Below are 16,165 nucleotides of genomic sequence, written 5' to 3'. Positions count from 1 at the left end.
TGGCAATATGACTCAGCTTGGAACACAGAGGATTTACATTTGATGTTGTTATTCGTGTCAGCAATGGTCTTCATCATTACGTCGAAAGCGCTAAAAACATGAGCAAACCTGTGTGTACATTATGGTAGTAGAAGGAGGTGATTCCAACATCCGACTTTTCTGCATACTAGTGTATACAAGTTGCTTTATCATCGACCTTGCAAAGGCTGTCTGCAACGCTTACGTACTGGTGAAGCAAAGGCACGTGCCGTGCTCTGTGTTTGTTTTCTTCATTTTACTTGGAGCTTCCATTTGCTACAAAAGGCACTTAGTCTATTATCATAGCAGATTGCAGACCTTTGTCTGATTCTGAAAATATAACAACATCGTCTGCCTACAATACACCTGAAACATATAGATTATATAAAGTTGGGGGCATATACTCTAAGTTATCTAACTCTTTAACTAGATCATTAATAAATAAGTTAAAAAGGGTGGCGCTCAGGTTGCAGCCCTGTCGGATGCCCTTGTCGGTCACAAATGGTAGTGTTAGGCCAGATTTTTTTGGACACATATTTCAGGTTTACTATAACGTCATACACTACTACACCATATTGTATAAGATAGACTGATTAGCCTAATAGAATGTTATCTATGTATCAGTGAATGCCATACTTTGTACCTAGAACAATTGTTGTGCAATAAAGTTATGGTTACAAACATTTAATTGACTTAACTAGGGAGTCAAAGACAAATAGATTGTCGTTTGTGCTGAAGCCTGCCTGGTTGGGGGAGATGAGTTTATTCTCATCTAAAAAAAATTGTTAAACGTGTATTTAAAATTGATGTGAATAGCTTGTCCAGGCAGCTGGTGACCGAAATTCCCCTGTAGTTACTAGGGTCATGTTTTGCCCCCCCCCTCTTTGTGTAGGGCCACAATGTGGCTAGTACACCAATGCTGGGGAAAATAACCAGAGGAAAGGAAAAGGTTAAAAAAATTTGGTCAGGGGTTCTATAAGAGTGTGTGGGGAGCACTTAAATATTTCATTGAGGATTAGATCATTACCTGAGGCCTCTCCATTACTCGACTGATCCGAACTGATCTGGAGATATTATTTTCGGCGCGTCTGTCTGCCTGTACTGTCTTGTAATCTGTGTTTCCGCAGTTACACAATACAAATACACAGGCACGGCTGAGCACAGAATGACAGGAAGTGTAGGGCAAGTAGAGCCACTGGAGTTAAAAAAAACATAGTTCAAAGTTATTAGAATCAATCATTTATCCACCTTAGCTGACAGCTGACAGATATTCCAGGTCATTTGGTCCATGGTTAGGTTAGATAAATAGCTATATAGATAAAGAGAAGAGGCTACTAATTAAACCCCCTCCAATAGGTAGGTTAAGTTTAAGTATATACAAGATGTACCAAGATGTACACACCTGTTTTGCATATGTATATGATAAATATATATATATATATATATATATATATAAGTGTGTGTCTGTGTGTGTGTGTGTGTTTGTGTGCGTGTGATATTGCTCTGAATACACCATGAAATTGACAAAAAGCTGAATCAGAAATATAAACTTGCGATCAGCAGCTGGAGGGAAAAAAAAACACATCGCCACACGCTCCTTCAAATTTATTCTCATACAGCCCACAATCCTTCGACATAAGAATGGAAGACGAAGGCACCACATTACCTCTATCTGCAGTTGCATTACCAGATAAAATTTGCTCCGTAACGACTTAGATGTTTCATTTCGCCAGACAGACTGTAGACGATGATAACGAGCAGGAATTTGAACCTGACGCCCTTCCAGTCCCGATCCATGCTCACCTTTGCCACTCTGATCTGATGAATGCTTTACTCAGCCGCAATCTTTTCTCTCGCACGATCACGCGGAAGATATTGTGGTTGATAAGGAAAGTTTTAACGATCAATTACCACTTTTCAAAGCTTCGGTACTTGACGAAACAGCAGGGCAGTTTGCCATGTACTTTATCGTTAAACTTGTACAACATTCCTGAGGAGACAGGCGTTACAAAGAGGGCACAGAATTCCACTGTTGCCAACCGGAAGATACTGTGGTTAATACGGAAAGTTTTAAACATCACATACAACTTGTCTCAGCTTTGATACGTACCTGAAGAAACAGCGGGCATTTTGCCAGGTACTTTATCGTTAAACGTGTACAACATTCGTGAGTAGAAATGCTTTCAATGTTGCCAACCGAAAGATACTTTGGTTGATACGGAAAGTTTTAACCATCACTTACAACTTTTCAGAGCTTTGATACTTGAAGAAACAGCAGGGCATTTTGCCAGATACTTTATCGTTATGGAGCATTCGTGAGGAGACAGTTACACGTTACATCCCCATTCAATTTGCACTAGGACGGCGACCTGGCTGCAACCGGCTTGCGACCTAGATTTTGACAGAGCGATCAACGAATTTCATCGATAAAAACGACTATTTACGCTTCTTGTGTTTTGAGGTCTTTTCAGTCATATTTCAATATTTTGTATGGTATTACATTTTGAAGTTAAGGGTTACATATATAAACACACATGTAGGTCGCAGCAAGGTCGCCAATGCGCAAATGCTTGGAGCTGAACTTAGTGCATGCTTCAACTGTGCGATTTACGAGTAAGAAATATCATAATAATGTAGTCAACAAAGTGATGAGTCGTTAGCCGTATCAGTGTGGTGGTTATATAAGCATGACCTATCTCCTCATCTACAGCCGAGGAAATGTGTGGATCGGTTATCTCTGAAGTTGTTGAGAAGGTTGTCTGACAGTAACCCTGATAAGGCGCCATGTATGCACAGTTTTCAAGCAGAGACAAGGATTGTTATCGCCGTAAACATGACTTCATACATTTGTATTAGCTATATCAGATTGGAAGCTTGAGAGATCTTATGATAAAGCCTTCCAGTAATCAACGAAATAGCTGACTTAGTAAACGTTATTACTCACCTTAGGCCTAGGGGAAAATGTTGTGTTCCCGGTTACCCGACCGACCCTAGCAAACATCCTTGACTTTTTTTTTGGTTGGCCGCTGGCAAGGGACGTATTTTGATCTGGCATCTGAGTGATGAAATCCAAGATCCTGTATTTCATTCTTTTCACAGATCAGGGATTTGAAGAGTTGATGTAAGAATGTAAAGTAAAGATTTCTCACGTTTTCTCAGTTTCTTGATATACTTGGGTTTGTACAATGTATATCAGTATGTCTGTATGATTATAAAATGCCAGGAAATACCAGTGGCCGGAAACTTTGCAGTTTTACATTGCTAAACTGTATTTGTTGCTCAAACAAAAAGCGAGAGAATCCTTACATATCGACTCTATTTTTAGGACTGTAAGTGGAAACACAATTTTTATCGTAGCTCAACGCAAAATGCAGTTGCATGAATACCGTTAACACAGAGTGCATTTCTTAAGTAAACGGTGTAGAAAAGCCCTCATCCTTTAACCCTTAAGGTTACACGTGACGTTTAAACACCCCTATACAAATGAAAAAGCAGCTACAGATGTCTATGCTTGTCGCGTTTGACGTACGTTCTGACGCCGTCAAAAGACTATGCCTTAACATTTCTCAAGGACCTTCCTGACACCTTCATATGATAAATATAGACTACGGGCAAAGCGTAAAAGAAGAGCAGACACCCCTTAATCTCCTGGCATCGTAAGTCTTGACGAGCAGCTTCACTTGCTTGAGTCTCAGTATTTTAGAGCGTCATCAATCTTAACCATGGCGCCTCCTTACTTAACCTCGCGGAGACGGGCTTTTGGTAGAGGATTCATGACGCTAAGTAAGACCCCCATTCCACTAGGACGGCGCTCTCGCCGCGCTCTCATGGCGACGTCAATTTGGCCAGATCGCCGTGAGAGCGCCGTGAGCGCCGTGAGAGCGCCGAGAGCGCGGCGAGAGCGTATTGGGAGCGCGGTGAGAGCGCCATGCGCGCCATGCGCGCCGTCACCTCGGCGATGGTTTTGAACATGTTCAAAACAGTCGCCGTGAGCGCGCCGAGGATGGCGATGGGATCAAAGGGCCGCAGCGAGGGATCAAAGGGCCGCAGCGCTCAAGGATCGCAGCGAGCACTCTACGAGGATTGAATGATTGAATGGTCTTAACTGTAGTTCAAACAAATTTCATTCTTGAAGCGGTGTATCTTGAATTTCTGGGAATTTTGTGGTCAAATCAAAATTTTCCTAGTGGTATTACAAATTGACGAATAACTACAAGTACTTGCTTCCATTCAAATTAAATTCCCTCCAAGTTTTATTGTCTGTGGTTCAAAAAGTGTTTCACAATTCTGTGATTTACGTTTCTATAATAACGTAGCATGATAAAAGATATTTATAGCAAACAGGTTACATGACAGACAAAAAAATATATTTGAACAAATATATAACTTAAGACACACACTAAGCGACCGTGCAGCGATCAAAATTGAATCTGTTTTCCCCTTGATTTTATCATTCAAATATGATGCAAGAGGTAAAGGTATGACTGAGAAGACAACAAAGCACACAAAACGAAAAAAAAAATCGTTCTTTATCTCTAGAATTCGTTGAGTGATCTGTGAAATCTTTGGTCGCTCATAAAAAGTTGCTGACATTTGACATTTTGGTCGCCGTAGAGATTCCACTTGAGCATGTTTTCCAGGAAATCGGCGCCTCTCACGGCGCTCTGGTCGCCGTGAGGGCGCGGCGAGAGCGCCGTCCAAGTGGAATGGGGGTATAAGACGTATGACAAGTTGGAATCTTGGAAGGAACGTCTTTACCACTTATCCGTCTTGCAGAAGGAAAACTTTTAATCTACTCCTTTTGGGTTTGACTTCTTTTGATAGAATGATCACTTGGATCAGTGGATTTATGTTATTAAGATGCCTGTATGGAGTTAGTAGAGAATTTATGTAATCATCCTTTTCAAGCTTTTCTTTACATGTTTTGTAGACACTCTGTTGGCATTGGAGTGTACGGCTGGACCATCTATAAGCGGATAGCCGTAATGCTGTTTCTATGAGCCGGTCCGTGGATTAAACTACGCACTGCGGCAAATAGATCAAATGTGAAAGCTGTAACTTGTAGCTCTTGTCTAGACCATGCTGAGTACATGTCCAGACGCGTTTTGTATATGTTTCAGGGGCTTTTACTTTGACACATTACACGAAATGCATCACACTGTGTATGCGCAGTTTGAACCACGAACATGCTTATTCTGGCCAAATTTGTATTATTCGTTCAGCCCTTTTAGGATTCGTGAGGACGGGTTCATCATGGATATATACTTTGTAACACAAAGGACATGTTGAAACAAGATAAATGAATAGACACTACGTACCATGTGTTTTTCCAAAGTGCTGAAATAAAAATTTATATCACCTTGTCCTTCACACAGTAAAGACTTCACAAAAAACGCGCCGGTGTTTCAGGTTCGTAAGTCTTATACTTTTCAAAAAATCGAACTTCGTCTTCTGAAGGGCAATGTTATACACGTAAACGGAGTCTGTAAGTGAAGAGCCAAAAAGGCGCAATCATGTCAGGTCTACTTTAACACAGAGGTTGCTGCGTCGCGTGCAAATTAGTCCGGCATTTTCTCTTGACCGTCGAAAATATCTACCTTCGCCTTTTGAAGGGCAAGGTTATACACGTAAACGTTATATTAGTCCGGCATTTTCTCTCGACCGTTGGGGCGTTTCAAGAAGTAGTACTTACTAAGACGTAGTACTTACTACTTACTTGTATTATCTACCAGCTTGTATTATCTACCAGAATGAAATATCCAGGAAAAATGTATTCAGTAATTTGACGAATATAATCTTAACTTTTATCCGTTTCTTTGGGCGCGTTTCTTTATATTCCAAGTCTTTGCCAACAACTCGCATCAGCAGCATGCTTGCGTGTAACGAAAGAAGGCAAACACGCTTACCCTGCAAAAGTAGTACTATGTTGTAGATCAAAGAGGTCGCATGAGTTTATCATTGTGCATTCAAAGAACGCTGAAACCGTGAGAGCTAAGGAGGTCCTATTACGATAATTCCCAGTAGCGATTATTAAAAGGAGAATATTTGCAGATTAATAGTATTCTGTAACTTTCCAAGTCAAGGTTATAGACTGAAAAGAAACCGAAGTTGTAAATGTCGAAACCCACCTGCTCCATTTCAATAAAGTTTGCTGCGTGGTACCCAAATAGGGGGATGTTAGTCTTTTGTTTCTTGTCCGTGGGATGGTTTGAAGAAGTAGGTATAGCATTTACCTTTGATTATTTTCCACTGCAATGAAAGAAAGGAATGCTGAATTCGAAAACAATAGTACTTGTATTCTGGGAGTCGGTGAATCTTGTAAGACTTTTATTCGTTTTTCCGGGACTTTTCTTCAGACCATACTGACTTCATTTTATGAATGACATTCTCTGCGGACCCCAAAACTAATGCGAGAGGGCGAAAAAAAATCCTGTAAAAAGGAAATGCTGCTAAACAACAGGACTACAAAGATGGTATTACGAATTGAACCACAGAAAACAGAGTATCAAACAAACAAGAAGTCTTGATTTGTAGGAGGTACATGTCTTGTTCATCTTAGCAGACTCAGCTGAAGTGATCGATGTTTAATATATTGACAAGAACGATCAAAGAAGTACACTATTAAAACTATCCAAGTTGCATATTGCAGGAGAGTCCTGAACTTTGACGGTCTTATGAAGAAAAAATCGAAACTGGCTTCGGGAAATATATAGCAAAATAACGTAGGCTTTTTACTTTTAAGTTTAGCCTCCCCTTAAGACGACTACATACCTCAACTCCTCTCCCATTTCTCTAATGGTTGTAAAAGAAACGTGTGAGAGCCGCACTGGATCGGACGTCTTGAAGTGAAATATTTTTGTTGTCTGGGCGATACTCGCTGATGAAGTCATTTTTTTGCAGAACAGGCGAAAATCAAAGGCCGCGGATCTCATCCATAATTTTACATCAGTGTGGCCTTCGTTTCAATTCCTCGCAATTAACTCACTTTGACGGCATGTTTACGTGTTAGGGGAGGAGGAAAACAAGCTTCCCTTACAAAATATATCCTCTATGTAGGTCAGAGAGGGCGCATGTGAATCGCATGTAGTTGCGCTATCAAAGAATCCTGAAGCTGTGAGAGATGTAAAGGTCGCAGGGTTGTGCGCAGATTTGTCTTTTGTCTTGACCTTGGTGTGTTTATAGCAGCAGTATTCCCCTCTCATTCCTTCCAGCAGAAATGCATGAAAGGCATATATGAATGGTAATGGTACATGTACATGGATTCTATGATTTAACTAATGGTCAAAACTTTTGTCCGGTGTTTTTCAAGTTTTTTTTTTACATCTGAATCGCAAACAAATTGCATTGGCGACAGGCTTGCATGCTACAAACAGGCTTCCCCAACAAAAGTAATTCTTTACTGCAGGTCATGGAGGTCACATGTTATTGGTAAGGTTGCGCTCTCAAAAGAACTCTGAAGCCATGAGTGCCGAAGAGGTCGTATACAGATAACTTCACTTTACCGCTAAGGTCGCGGGGTCGTACAGAAGTTCGTCTTCAGCTTGATCTTGGGGTGTTCGGAGAAGTAGTATTTAGATTTGATTCTTTCCGGGTAAGAGGCATGGGTAGAATAAATTGGACAATACAGCAGAAGGCCAAAACTTTGCAGTACCAGCTGTTAAAACCCTTGTCCTGTTGGTGTGTTTTACGCAATTTATTTCAATAATTGGATTTCTTAATCGGTTCATTAAACCTTGACTTTTTCTGCGCTGCAAAACATTCCGGTGAATTTGGTGCGTTTCCCTGCAGCGCGATGCGTTCATCAGCTGAAAAATACCCCCAACCCGAACATGTACGGGGCACACATACAAGCCCGTCATTCGGAGTCTTCACAAATAACTACCCGTAACGATTACAGGGGTGGAGGGCGTTATCGTACACGAGCGCCCACTTAAGCCCAGGTTAAGCCTAGGTTACACATAGCCGAACATGGCTCCCGAACGCTAGCCGACTCAGGTCGGCGGTAGTTCGGGAGCATTCTGACCAGTTTTTGGGCCACGCCTATCTTTGGCGCCGAACATGCGCCGAAGATGCGCCGATCATCTCCTAACCAGTACACGAATTACTCCCGAATGGGCCCCGAATGCTTTCTAGCTTACTCCCAACCATCCCGACCTCTAGCCGCAGACTGCCGAATCTCTCCTGACTAAACCCCGACCGATTGCAGACCCTCTCACGAATTGAAATGGACATATTCAGCGACTTTCAAAAGAGGGGTCATTTTCGGTTTTAATTAAAATAATCCATTCTATTATGTTGTTAACATCACCGAGAGATCGAATTCGGATCATGGCTAGCTTTAATACTGCTTTACGTGTTCTTCTTTGTTTTTGGTCGTGTGAAGGTCGGGGGTGATTCGCCCACGTTCCGATAGTAGTCACTTGGTTGAGAATTAGTTAGCAGAGTTTTGTCTACGGCCTTGGGGTGAGTTATGGGTAGGTTGGAAACTAGTTGGGAGTAAGTCAGGAGTGTTTCTGGCGTGGTTAAGGTTCTGATTTTACTACTGACTCAATCCCGAATACCAGCCGAACACTAGCCGTCCGCGCCGAACACCAGCCGACCCATTTCAGACCCTCCGTCCAGAGCCGAATGTTTTGAAATTTTCAAAACATTCGGCTGGCGCAGCCGAACACCAGCCGACTCAGCCGAACGCCAGCCGACTCGGCCGAACGCCAACCGAGCTAGCTTCCGAATCACTCCAACCATGGTTGGGGGAGAGTCGGGAGGCCATGTTCGGCTATGTGTTACCTAGGCTTAACACATAGCCGAACATGGCTCCCGAACACCAGCCGACTCAGGTCGGCTGAAGTTCGGGAGCAGTCTGACCAGTTTTTGGGCAACGCCTATCTTTGACGCCGAACATGCGCCGATCATGTCCTAACCAGTACACGAACTACTCCCGAATGAGCCCCGAATGCTTTTTAGCCTACTCCCAACCATCCCGACCTCTAGCCGCAGACTGCCGAATCTCTCCTGACTAATCCCCGGCCGAATGCAGACCCTCTCACGAATTGAAATGGACATATTCAGCGACTTTTAAAAGAGGGGTCATTTTCGTTTTTAATCAAAATAATCCATTCTATTATGTTGTTAACATCACCGAGAGATCGAATTCGGATCATGGCTAGCTTTAATACTGCTTTCAGTGTCCTTCTTTGTTTTTGGTCGTGTGAAGGTCGGGGGTGATTCGCCCACGTTCCGATAGTAGTCACTTGGTTGAGAATTAGTTAGCAGAGATTTGTGTACGGCATTGGGGTGAGTTATGGGTAGGTTGGAAACTAGTTGGGAGTAAGTCAGTAGTGTTTCTGGCGTGAAAAAGGTTTTAATTTTACTGCTGACTCACTCCCGAATACCAGCCGAACACTAGCCGACCGCGCCGAACACCAGCCGACCCATTTCAGACCCTCCGTCCAGAGCCGAATGTTTTGAAATTTTCAAAACATTCGGCTGGCGCAGCCGAACACCCGCCGACTCAGCCGAACGCCAGCCGACTCAGCCGAACGCCAGCCGACCTAGCTCCCGCATCACTCCCGAATCACTGTAACCATATGCATGGTCGGGGGAGAGTCGGGAGGCCATGTTCGGCTATGTGTAACCTGGGCTTTACAAACGTTAAGCGATGCCAAGGAAGTCGTAGAGGTCGTCATTGAAGTTGCATAATCTGGTACAAATTGTATCAATCAACCTACAGTTCACCACAGGGGTCAGAGTGTCCTGTACAAATGAGTGCGAGACGTTCTTTGTACTTGACATTGGAAGTTTGAATGAATTTTATGAGATTAATTTTTGAAAGCAGAACAAAAATTATATAGTTTTAGAATTACAAGAAGCCCGTCACAAATACAAAGCGTTGATGAAATGTGCTATACAGGTTGTACTTTATTTGAAAAAAAAAAAATAATTAAACATGTTTGGTGTGTCTTGTTCCCACAAATTCTCCTTATATATTGGGCACGGTATCTGTAAACGATCGCGAACGGATTGAAGACAAATTGATTTTAGAAAAGAACTAAAAATACATCAAAATAAAACCTCTTAAACTGCATTGATATTCACATAATAGTTATATAGAAATATTCAACGCTGTGCCACACAAAGGTTGATTGTAATTCATTCCAACAATGCCACAACCCGACATGCACAAAATGCGGGACTAGGTAGAGCTGCCCTCTATCGGATTTTCCTGAACTGCAGTCAGTAGTAGTTGCTTCCCCGGCAGTAGCGCCCAAGCTTCTTGCACTTCTCGCAGAGGTGCTGCGGGTGGTGCTTCGAAGTATCGATCACGCCGTCGAGACCTTCTGGCTTCTCGAGTTTTTTCTAGGAAACGAAAATCAAGATTTTTTTAGAAAGGTATGTATTTGAAATTGTATCTATCACGTTACCCTTCCCTATTCATATTCATACGGTCACAAACACACACAAACGCTCGCACGTGCACACATACGTACACACACACACACACACACACACACACACACACACACACACACATTCACACATACACACTCACAGATACACACACACTCACACACATACACACACACACACACACACACACACACACACACACACATACACATAAACACACACACATACACCAAACACACACACACAGTGGCACACGCCTCGCACATACATCAAACACTCACACACTCATCAAACACGCACACACACAAACACGAAACATTTTTCTTGCATTTTTGAGGACACCATGCCAGTCCTACATGCACATTTGTACCTGTGAGTGCGGGTACACGTTGATCTTGCAGGTCTGACACTCCTGCCCCATATCCGCCCAGCTGTTGGCAGACACCCATGACCTTTCACACTTCGGGCAGCGAAACTCGCCGAAGCACCGCCGTTTCCCCTGGTACGGCGTCAAGCCTTTTCCTCCGCCCCTGCTGGCCATTGTCGCAAATGTACTGAAGCTACAGACCTAGATGTGAAAATGCATGACTGTCATCAGTCTGCAAAAAGCTAAATTTTAAGATTCATAGATATATTTCAGATCGGTAAAAATAGTCTTGTTGGCAGTACAGGAGGCAGTTAACTGCCTGAACAGAGACGGGGGCTGACACAGGTTATCTGGCACTTGACTCACTTGTCACCTGACTCATTTGAACCCCTTGGAATAACGGATATGTATACATGTATTGTTGTACAGACCGACAGGGCTATCCAAGTAAACTAAAGGTTCTACTACTACTACTACTACTACTATTACTACTACTACAACTAAAGTCACGTCCGGATCCCGGAAGTAGCAGACGGTTCGATTCCGTTAACAAGACTGGCGGAGTCAGCCGAAAATTTAGGTCAAGGTCCCTATATTCAGTGTTGGTTTTATAAAGTTCAGTTTTTATTAATAGCATCATATCATCATGAGTTACATGTAACTACCCGTTCCTTTGTTCAGACTAAAGTGCAATGTACACATTATACATTTAATCTTGTGAACAAGTTGGGCTTCTTGACATGCAATTTTTACAAGCGTAACAGACTCCAGTAGGCGTAATAGCTACAGTAACTAGGTTAAAATACCTTAAGAACCGATACTGTGCCTGAATAGACCCATACACTCAAGTACAAATGTTTGTAACTTGACGTATTGTATCTCAGAGTGAGACGCCATATCATTTAACATATTATCCTAACACAACCCACTGTGCGGCTACAAAGTACATTCCGTTGGGTACTTACGTGCTTAATTGTCTCCACGAATGTCTGCTTTACCGCAAATTGATCCCAGGAGCTTCAGAAAGTCTGTCTGCAGAGTCCTCAGTTGGAGGCTCTTCCGTTGTAGAATCTTCTAGAATGTTATACCCTTGGTTTCAGAACGTCACTAGAAAAATACCATTCGCTAGTTGCGCATGCGCAGTTTGACTTGATGGTTTCGCTACGTCACAATAGAAACCATACCAAGCCTTTGTTCCACGTCGCAGAACACAGAATTTATCCGCCAGCCCGGGAGACGTCCATGACACTGAACAGGTTTTGTTTAAATCCAGGGCAATCGATGAGTGGTAGTCAAAATCACTTCAGCAGATAAGGCTTTAATTTGTGTGATCAAAACGAAATACATGGCGATGACATACTAAGTCAACACAACCTGCAAAATTAGTTAAAAAAATTACATGAAGAAAACGCAAAATTTCACAAGCTTAGACTATCCATCAATTACCTTTTCCAAAGGAGATCGACCGACTGTCCTATAATGCAATGTTAAAGCTTGTATGATAAAAGTGAGAATCATGATAGGTCAAAGGAGAAAGTTCAACGTTTCCCGCCAGTTTTTGAATCTCTTCATCACAAAACTGCAGATGTTCGCACGACGTGTCGGACGAGCTCCCAACCAACCTCTGACTCAGAAGCACAGTAATTGAATAAGAGGTAGGGTAGGAAAGACCATGTCATAGTTGATAGTTCTGCCCAACTTTATCGCTAAGTTTCATGCGGTTTAGGCTGTTCACTGAGTCACGTACGCGCCGTGTATTGGGGAGGGGGGTACCGGTAAATATATCGACAGTTACAGTTTAAAATAAGTGTTCTTACCTTGTTTGTTGACATAAAGATATGCTTCATTAGCCTCTGTCTTTGTCTTTCCCCAAGTTGAATCATCTTGCAGTTGACCGGGTACCGGGTACAATTCTCTCATGGCATTCAAGCTTTGATTGTGGTCTCTCAACGTCGTTCCCGGTCAAACCTGATGCCTCATTTCGTGTCGCAGTACATCTTTCATCTGCATGTAATAAGGAGGCTTAACTCTAATCTCCAAGCAGATCTAACGGTTGCAAAGACCGTATCCAACTGGCAAGAGGAGTTTTTTTGCAATGAAAACTCATTTTGCCAGTTGGATAGTTGTTGTTTGGCCCTGAAGACCGACTAAGTAGTGTTATTTTAATTGTCGATGCCACTCTGGTCAGAGTTAATAATATCCTTTATTGTGCATCCATGCCTTATCACGGACTAAGTACAGGTATATAGATATGAAATACATGGTGACGTTCATATAATGACACTGACAGGATTTCTAATACTAATCAAAATCAATGGTTCTAATACTAACCTAAATCAATGGTTCTAACACTACTCTAATTTCGACTTCTCGTCTCTTTGTGATGTTAGATATATAAGTTGAGATTGACCTGTTTAATATTGTATGGTCAAAACGCATGAATTCAACAATCCTATCCTTTTTCTCAATTTGGTCTCTCACCAACGTTCCTGTTTAGATCCGATGTAGACTGTTTTGTCACAGTACATCATCATAAATGTGTTATTCAAGCCAATCTGGTAGGTAATAATTAGTACGAATGGGAAAGACATTCAGATCCCCAAAAGAAGGCAGTGCTATCCAAGTACGAGTTTACGTACACGGCCGCGCCTTCATTAAAAAAAAGACCTGTTCAACAGCGCCCTCTTGTAGTCCCAGTGATGTTGACAATGCGTTTAAATCGAAGATATACAAGAATGTCCAGAATAATTAAAGCCCTCTAGCGGAAATATAGGTAGCTGCATTGTGTGAGACTTGAAAAAACATACTGTAATAGCATGTAAGTATCATTTGGACAGTCGGTGACAGTTTCAAACAAGAGTGGCACGATACAGTGCATGTATGTACAGAGAAAAAATAATTTTCTCACTTTTACTGGTTGGGTATAAACACCACTGACTGATTTCGGTTTGATACTGATTACTGACTTGCAGTGCCATCTAGCGCCTCTCAGCGTATATTTCAGCTTTCCAAAGTAGTATAGCAATATTTTGTGCTACCTGTTTGTCCGTTTTCTGGATCCCTATTCTTGAAAGAAATGTACGAAGAATGACATTTGGGTCACCGTCTCTAGTTGAAGCAAATGAACGGACCGGACAATGGAAATTTAAAATTGATAAAATGTACATGAATAATTACATGCTTTTATTTTGATTTCAGATTGTTTACACGTTTTTTGTTGGTGGTAGTGGTGTTATCATTTCATTTGACTGCTCGAATACTTTTACATAAGCTTCTGTACTTTTCTTCCCGTTTGCTAGTCTTGATGTTTCGCCGTAGTCTTTGGGGCGCCCTTGCGGCCTGACTGCGGTGGTCCGCCGACAAAGGCCTCTCCACATGTGCGGTCCTCCCTTGCAGGGGGCAGCATTTAACTCCAGCTCCTGTCAATAATCTGTCATCGCGGGGTTTTCACCGATTTCAGGGTCTTAGCTAGCGCGTGCAACATTTTCTCTCGTGTTCCCGCTAATTTCTGGCCAGCGTCGCACCCTGACCCAACAGCCCTACCGGAGGTGTTTAATTTCAACTATCGCTGGCTACGGATTGAAATGTTTCAGTCTACCACACTTGGCGAGGTGCTAGTGCATTAACTTCGTTTGTATATCTATATCAGATGATCCATGGGGAAAGGAAAGTTGTGTTATAACGCGAAAAACGTTTGTCGGCGGCACCAAGTGCTAGTTTCACCATTCCCTACAGGGTGACCCGGACTCAACTATCTCCCAGGATGCCAATAGATTGACCTTGGTGGTGTAAACGTTGTTTTCGGATTCTAGTTTTGACCCTATCGCGTGCTTCTTCTTCTCCGCTTTCCTGTGTATTAACGCAGAGCCGTGATCGTACGCTAGAAACCACGTCAAGTTATAGTGAGGAAAAACAATACGGTACAGAATTAGTACAGTATAACTGTATTGTCGTTATATAGAGAATGTAAGAAAAAAACATATTTCTCTTTTCAGCTTTGTACTGGCTGAAAGCGTGTGCGTTACAATTTAAGTTTGTTTAAAGAACAAAAACGTCGAAATATCTAGTTGAAGGGCAACTAAAAAGGCTAATAATGTTTTATTTTCCCAAGATTATAACTTGATCTTTCTTCCACTCTCGTCGTTTTCTTGTGACCCAAAAAAGAAAATATCCGTCTACCGAATTAGATTTAGAGTGCAACGCAATTTTTGTCATTTTAGTTAATGGTACAAAATACGCTACGAGGGAAGATCATAGTACAAGACTCCTCGCGTTTGTCCTGACATAAAGGTCTGTGTGTGAGAGCGCAAGGTTCGTCTCGTCAGATATCTGCTTGGACATTGTTTCGACAACATTTACTAATTTTTTTACAATTTAATGCATATCATTCTATTTGATAAAAAAAGGTTGCCATAGCTATATATCCCCTCTAAGTGTGTAGCGTCTGTGGCCATATCTATGGTAATTAAATACCTGTCCGAACCGGATCCGCCAAACCGACCCTTTTGTTTATCCACCAGATTCACATTAATCCTCCTCAGTGCACGCTACCGTAACGGGAGCCCACCTCGGGGTCAGGGGGCGCGAAGACGATACCCCGGCGGGATTCCCCCGCGACCCGCCCGCCGAGCTCCCGCCTCATTATCCCCTCCTGCCTCCCTATAATTATCGAGCCCGGCGACAGTATATTTATGTAAGGATGATGGATCACCGCCCCGTGCTGCCGCTTTTCCGTCCAGAGGAATTCGGGGAACTTTAGCCCGATTTTTCTCAACGCGGTCCATCTGGTGCTGATGGCCGCGGTCTGGCTACCATCCCGGAGACTCTGGTGGCGGGGGAACCCACACACTCACCCGACTCACCTCGGTGTCCTTTTTTTAACTCGTTAATTGGATTAATTAACATCGCGAGGCAATAAAGACTCAAAGCCCCTCGTTGAGTGGATTTTCAACACCGGCGAGGAAGACCCACCGCCCTAACGTAAACGGGCTACTGTGACGAAACGCAGCGCGGACAGACGCACAGGGATCGCCGCACGCGATGGGAGCAATTTACGGCTACTGGCAAATTGGGAGGGAGGCGAACAGTAGTGGGTGGTGGTCTGGTGTGCTACACCGGACTATAGGGTGAAAATTGGTGGGTGCCAACCTGGCAGGTAACACCTGAGTAGTCTCTACCAGACTAGCTACGCCAGCTATATACTATAGGGAGAATATTTACCAGGAATGTTTGGCCACTAGAGGGTTTCATTTGTAAGCGGGGGAAATATTGACCCTTCGCCGTGGACTGACTCCACTGGCCAATTTTTTTTTTTTTTTTGCCAAATTCTACGATCCATACGCCCGTAGGACGGCCTGGTGGAGGCTTACACCT

General features: G+C 42.8%; 1 protein-coding gene across 1 annotated transcript; it reads right to left on the bottom strand.

The window, feature by feature from the left end:
- Nucleotides 1-10,143: 10,143 nt before the first annotated feature.
- Nucleotides 10,144-11,884, bottom strand: LOC136439241 (zinc finger CCHC domain-containing protein 24-like). Its single transcript, XM_066434535.1, has 3 exons — nt 11,758-11,884; nt 10,796-10,993; nt 10,144-10,374 (listed from the first exon to the last, which is right to left on the bottom strand). Exons 2-3 carry the CDS (start codon nt 10,964-10,966, stop codon nt 10,252-10,254), a joined length of 294 nt encoding a protein of 97 aa, XP_066290632.1. The 5' UTR covers nt 10,967-10,993; nt 11,758-11,884; the 3' UTR covers nt 10,144-10,251.
- Between the last annotated feature and the right edge of the window lie 4,281 nt (nt 11,885-16,165).

This window comes from Branchiostoma lanceolatum, chromosome 1, assembly GCF_035083965.1.
Source record: "Branchiostoma lanceolatum isolate klBraLanc5 chromosome 1, klBraLanc5.hap2, whole genome shotgun sequence".
Classification (NCBI taxonomy): Eukaryota; Metazoa; Chordata; class Leptocardii; order Amphioxiformes; family Branchiostomatidae; genus Branchiostoma; species Branchiostoma lanceolatum.
The sequence above is the reverse complement of the archived record's forward strand: the minus strand, read 5'-3'. Positions and strand labels throughout refer to the sequence as shown.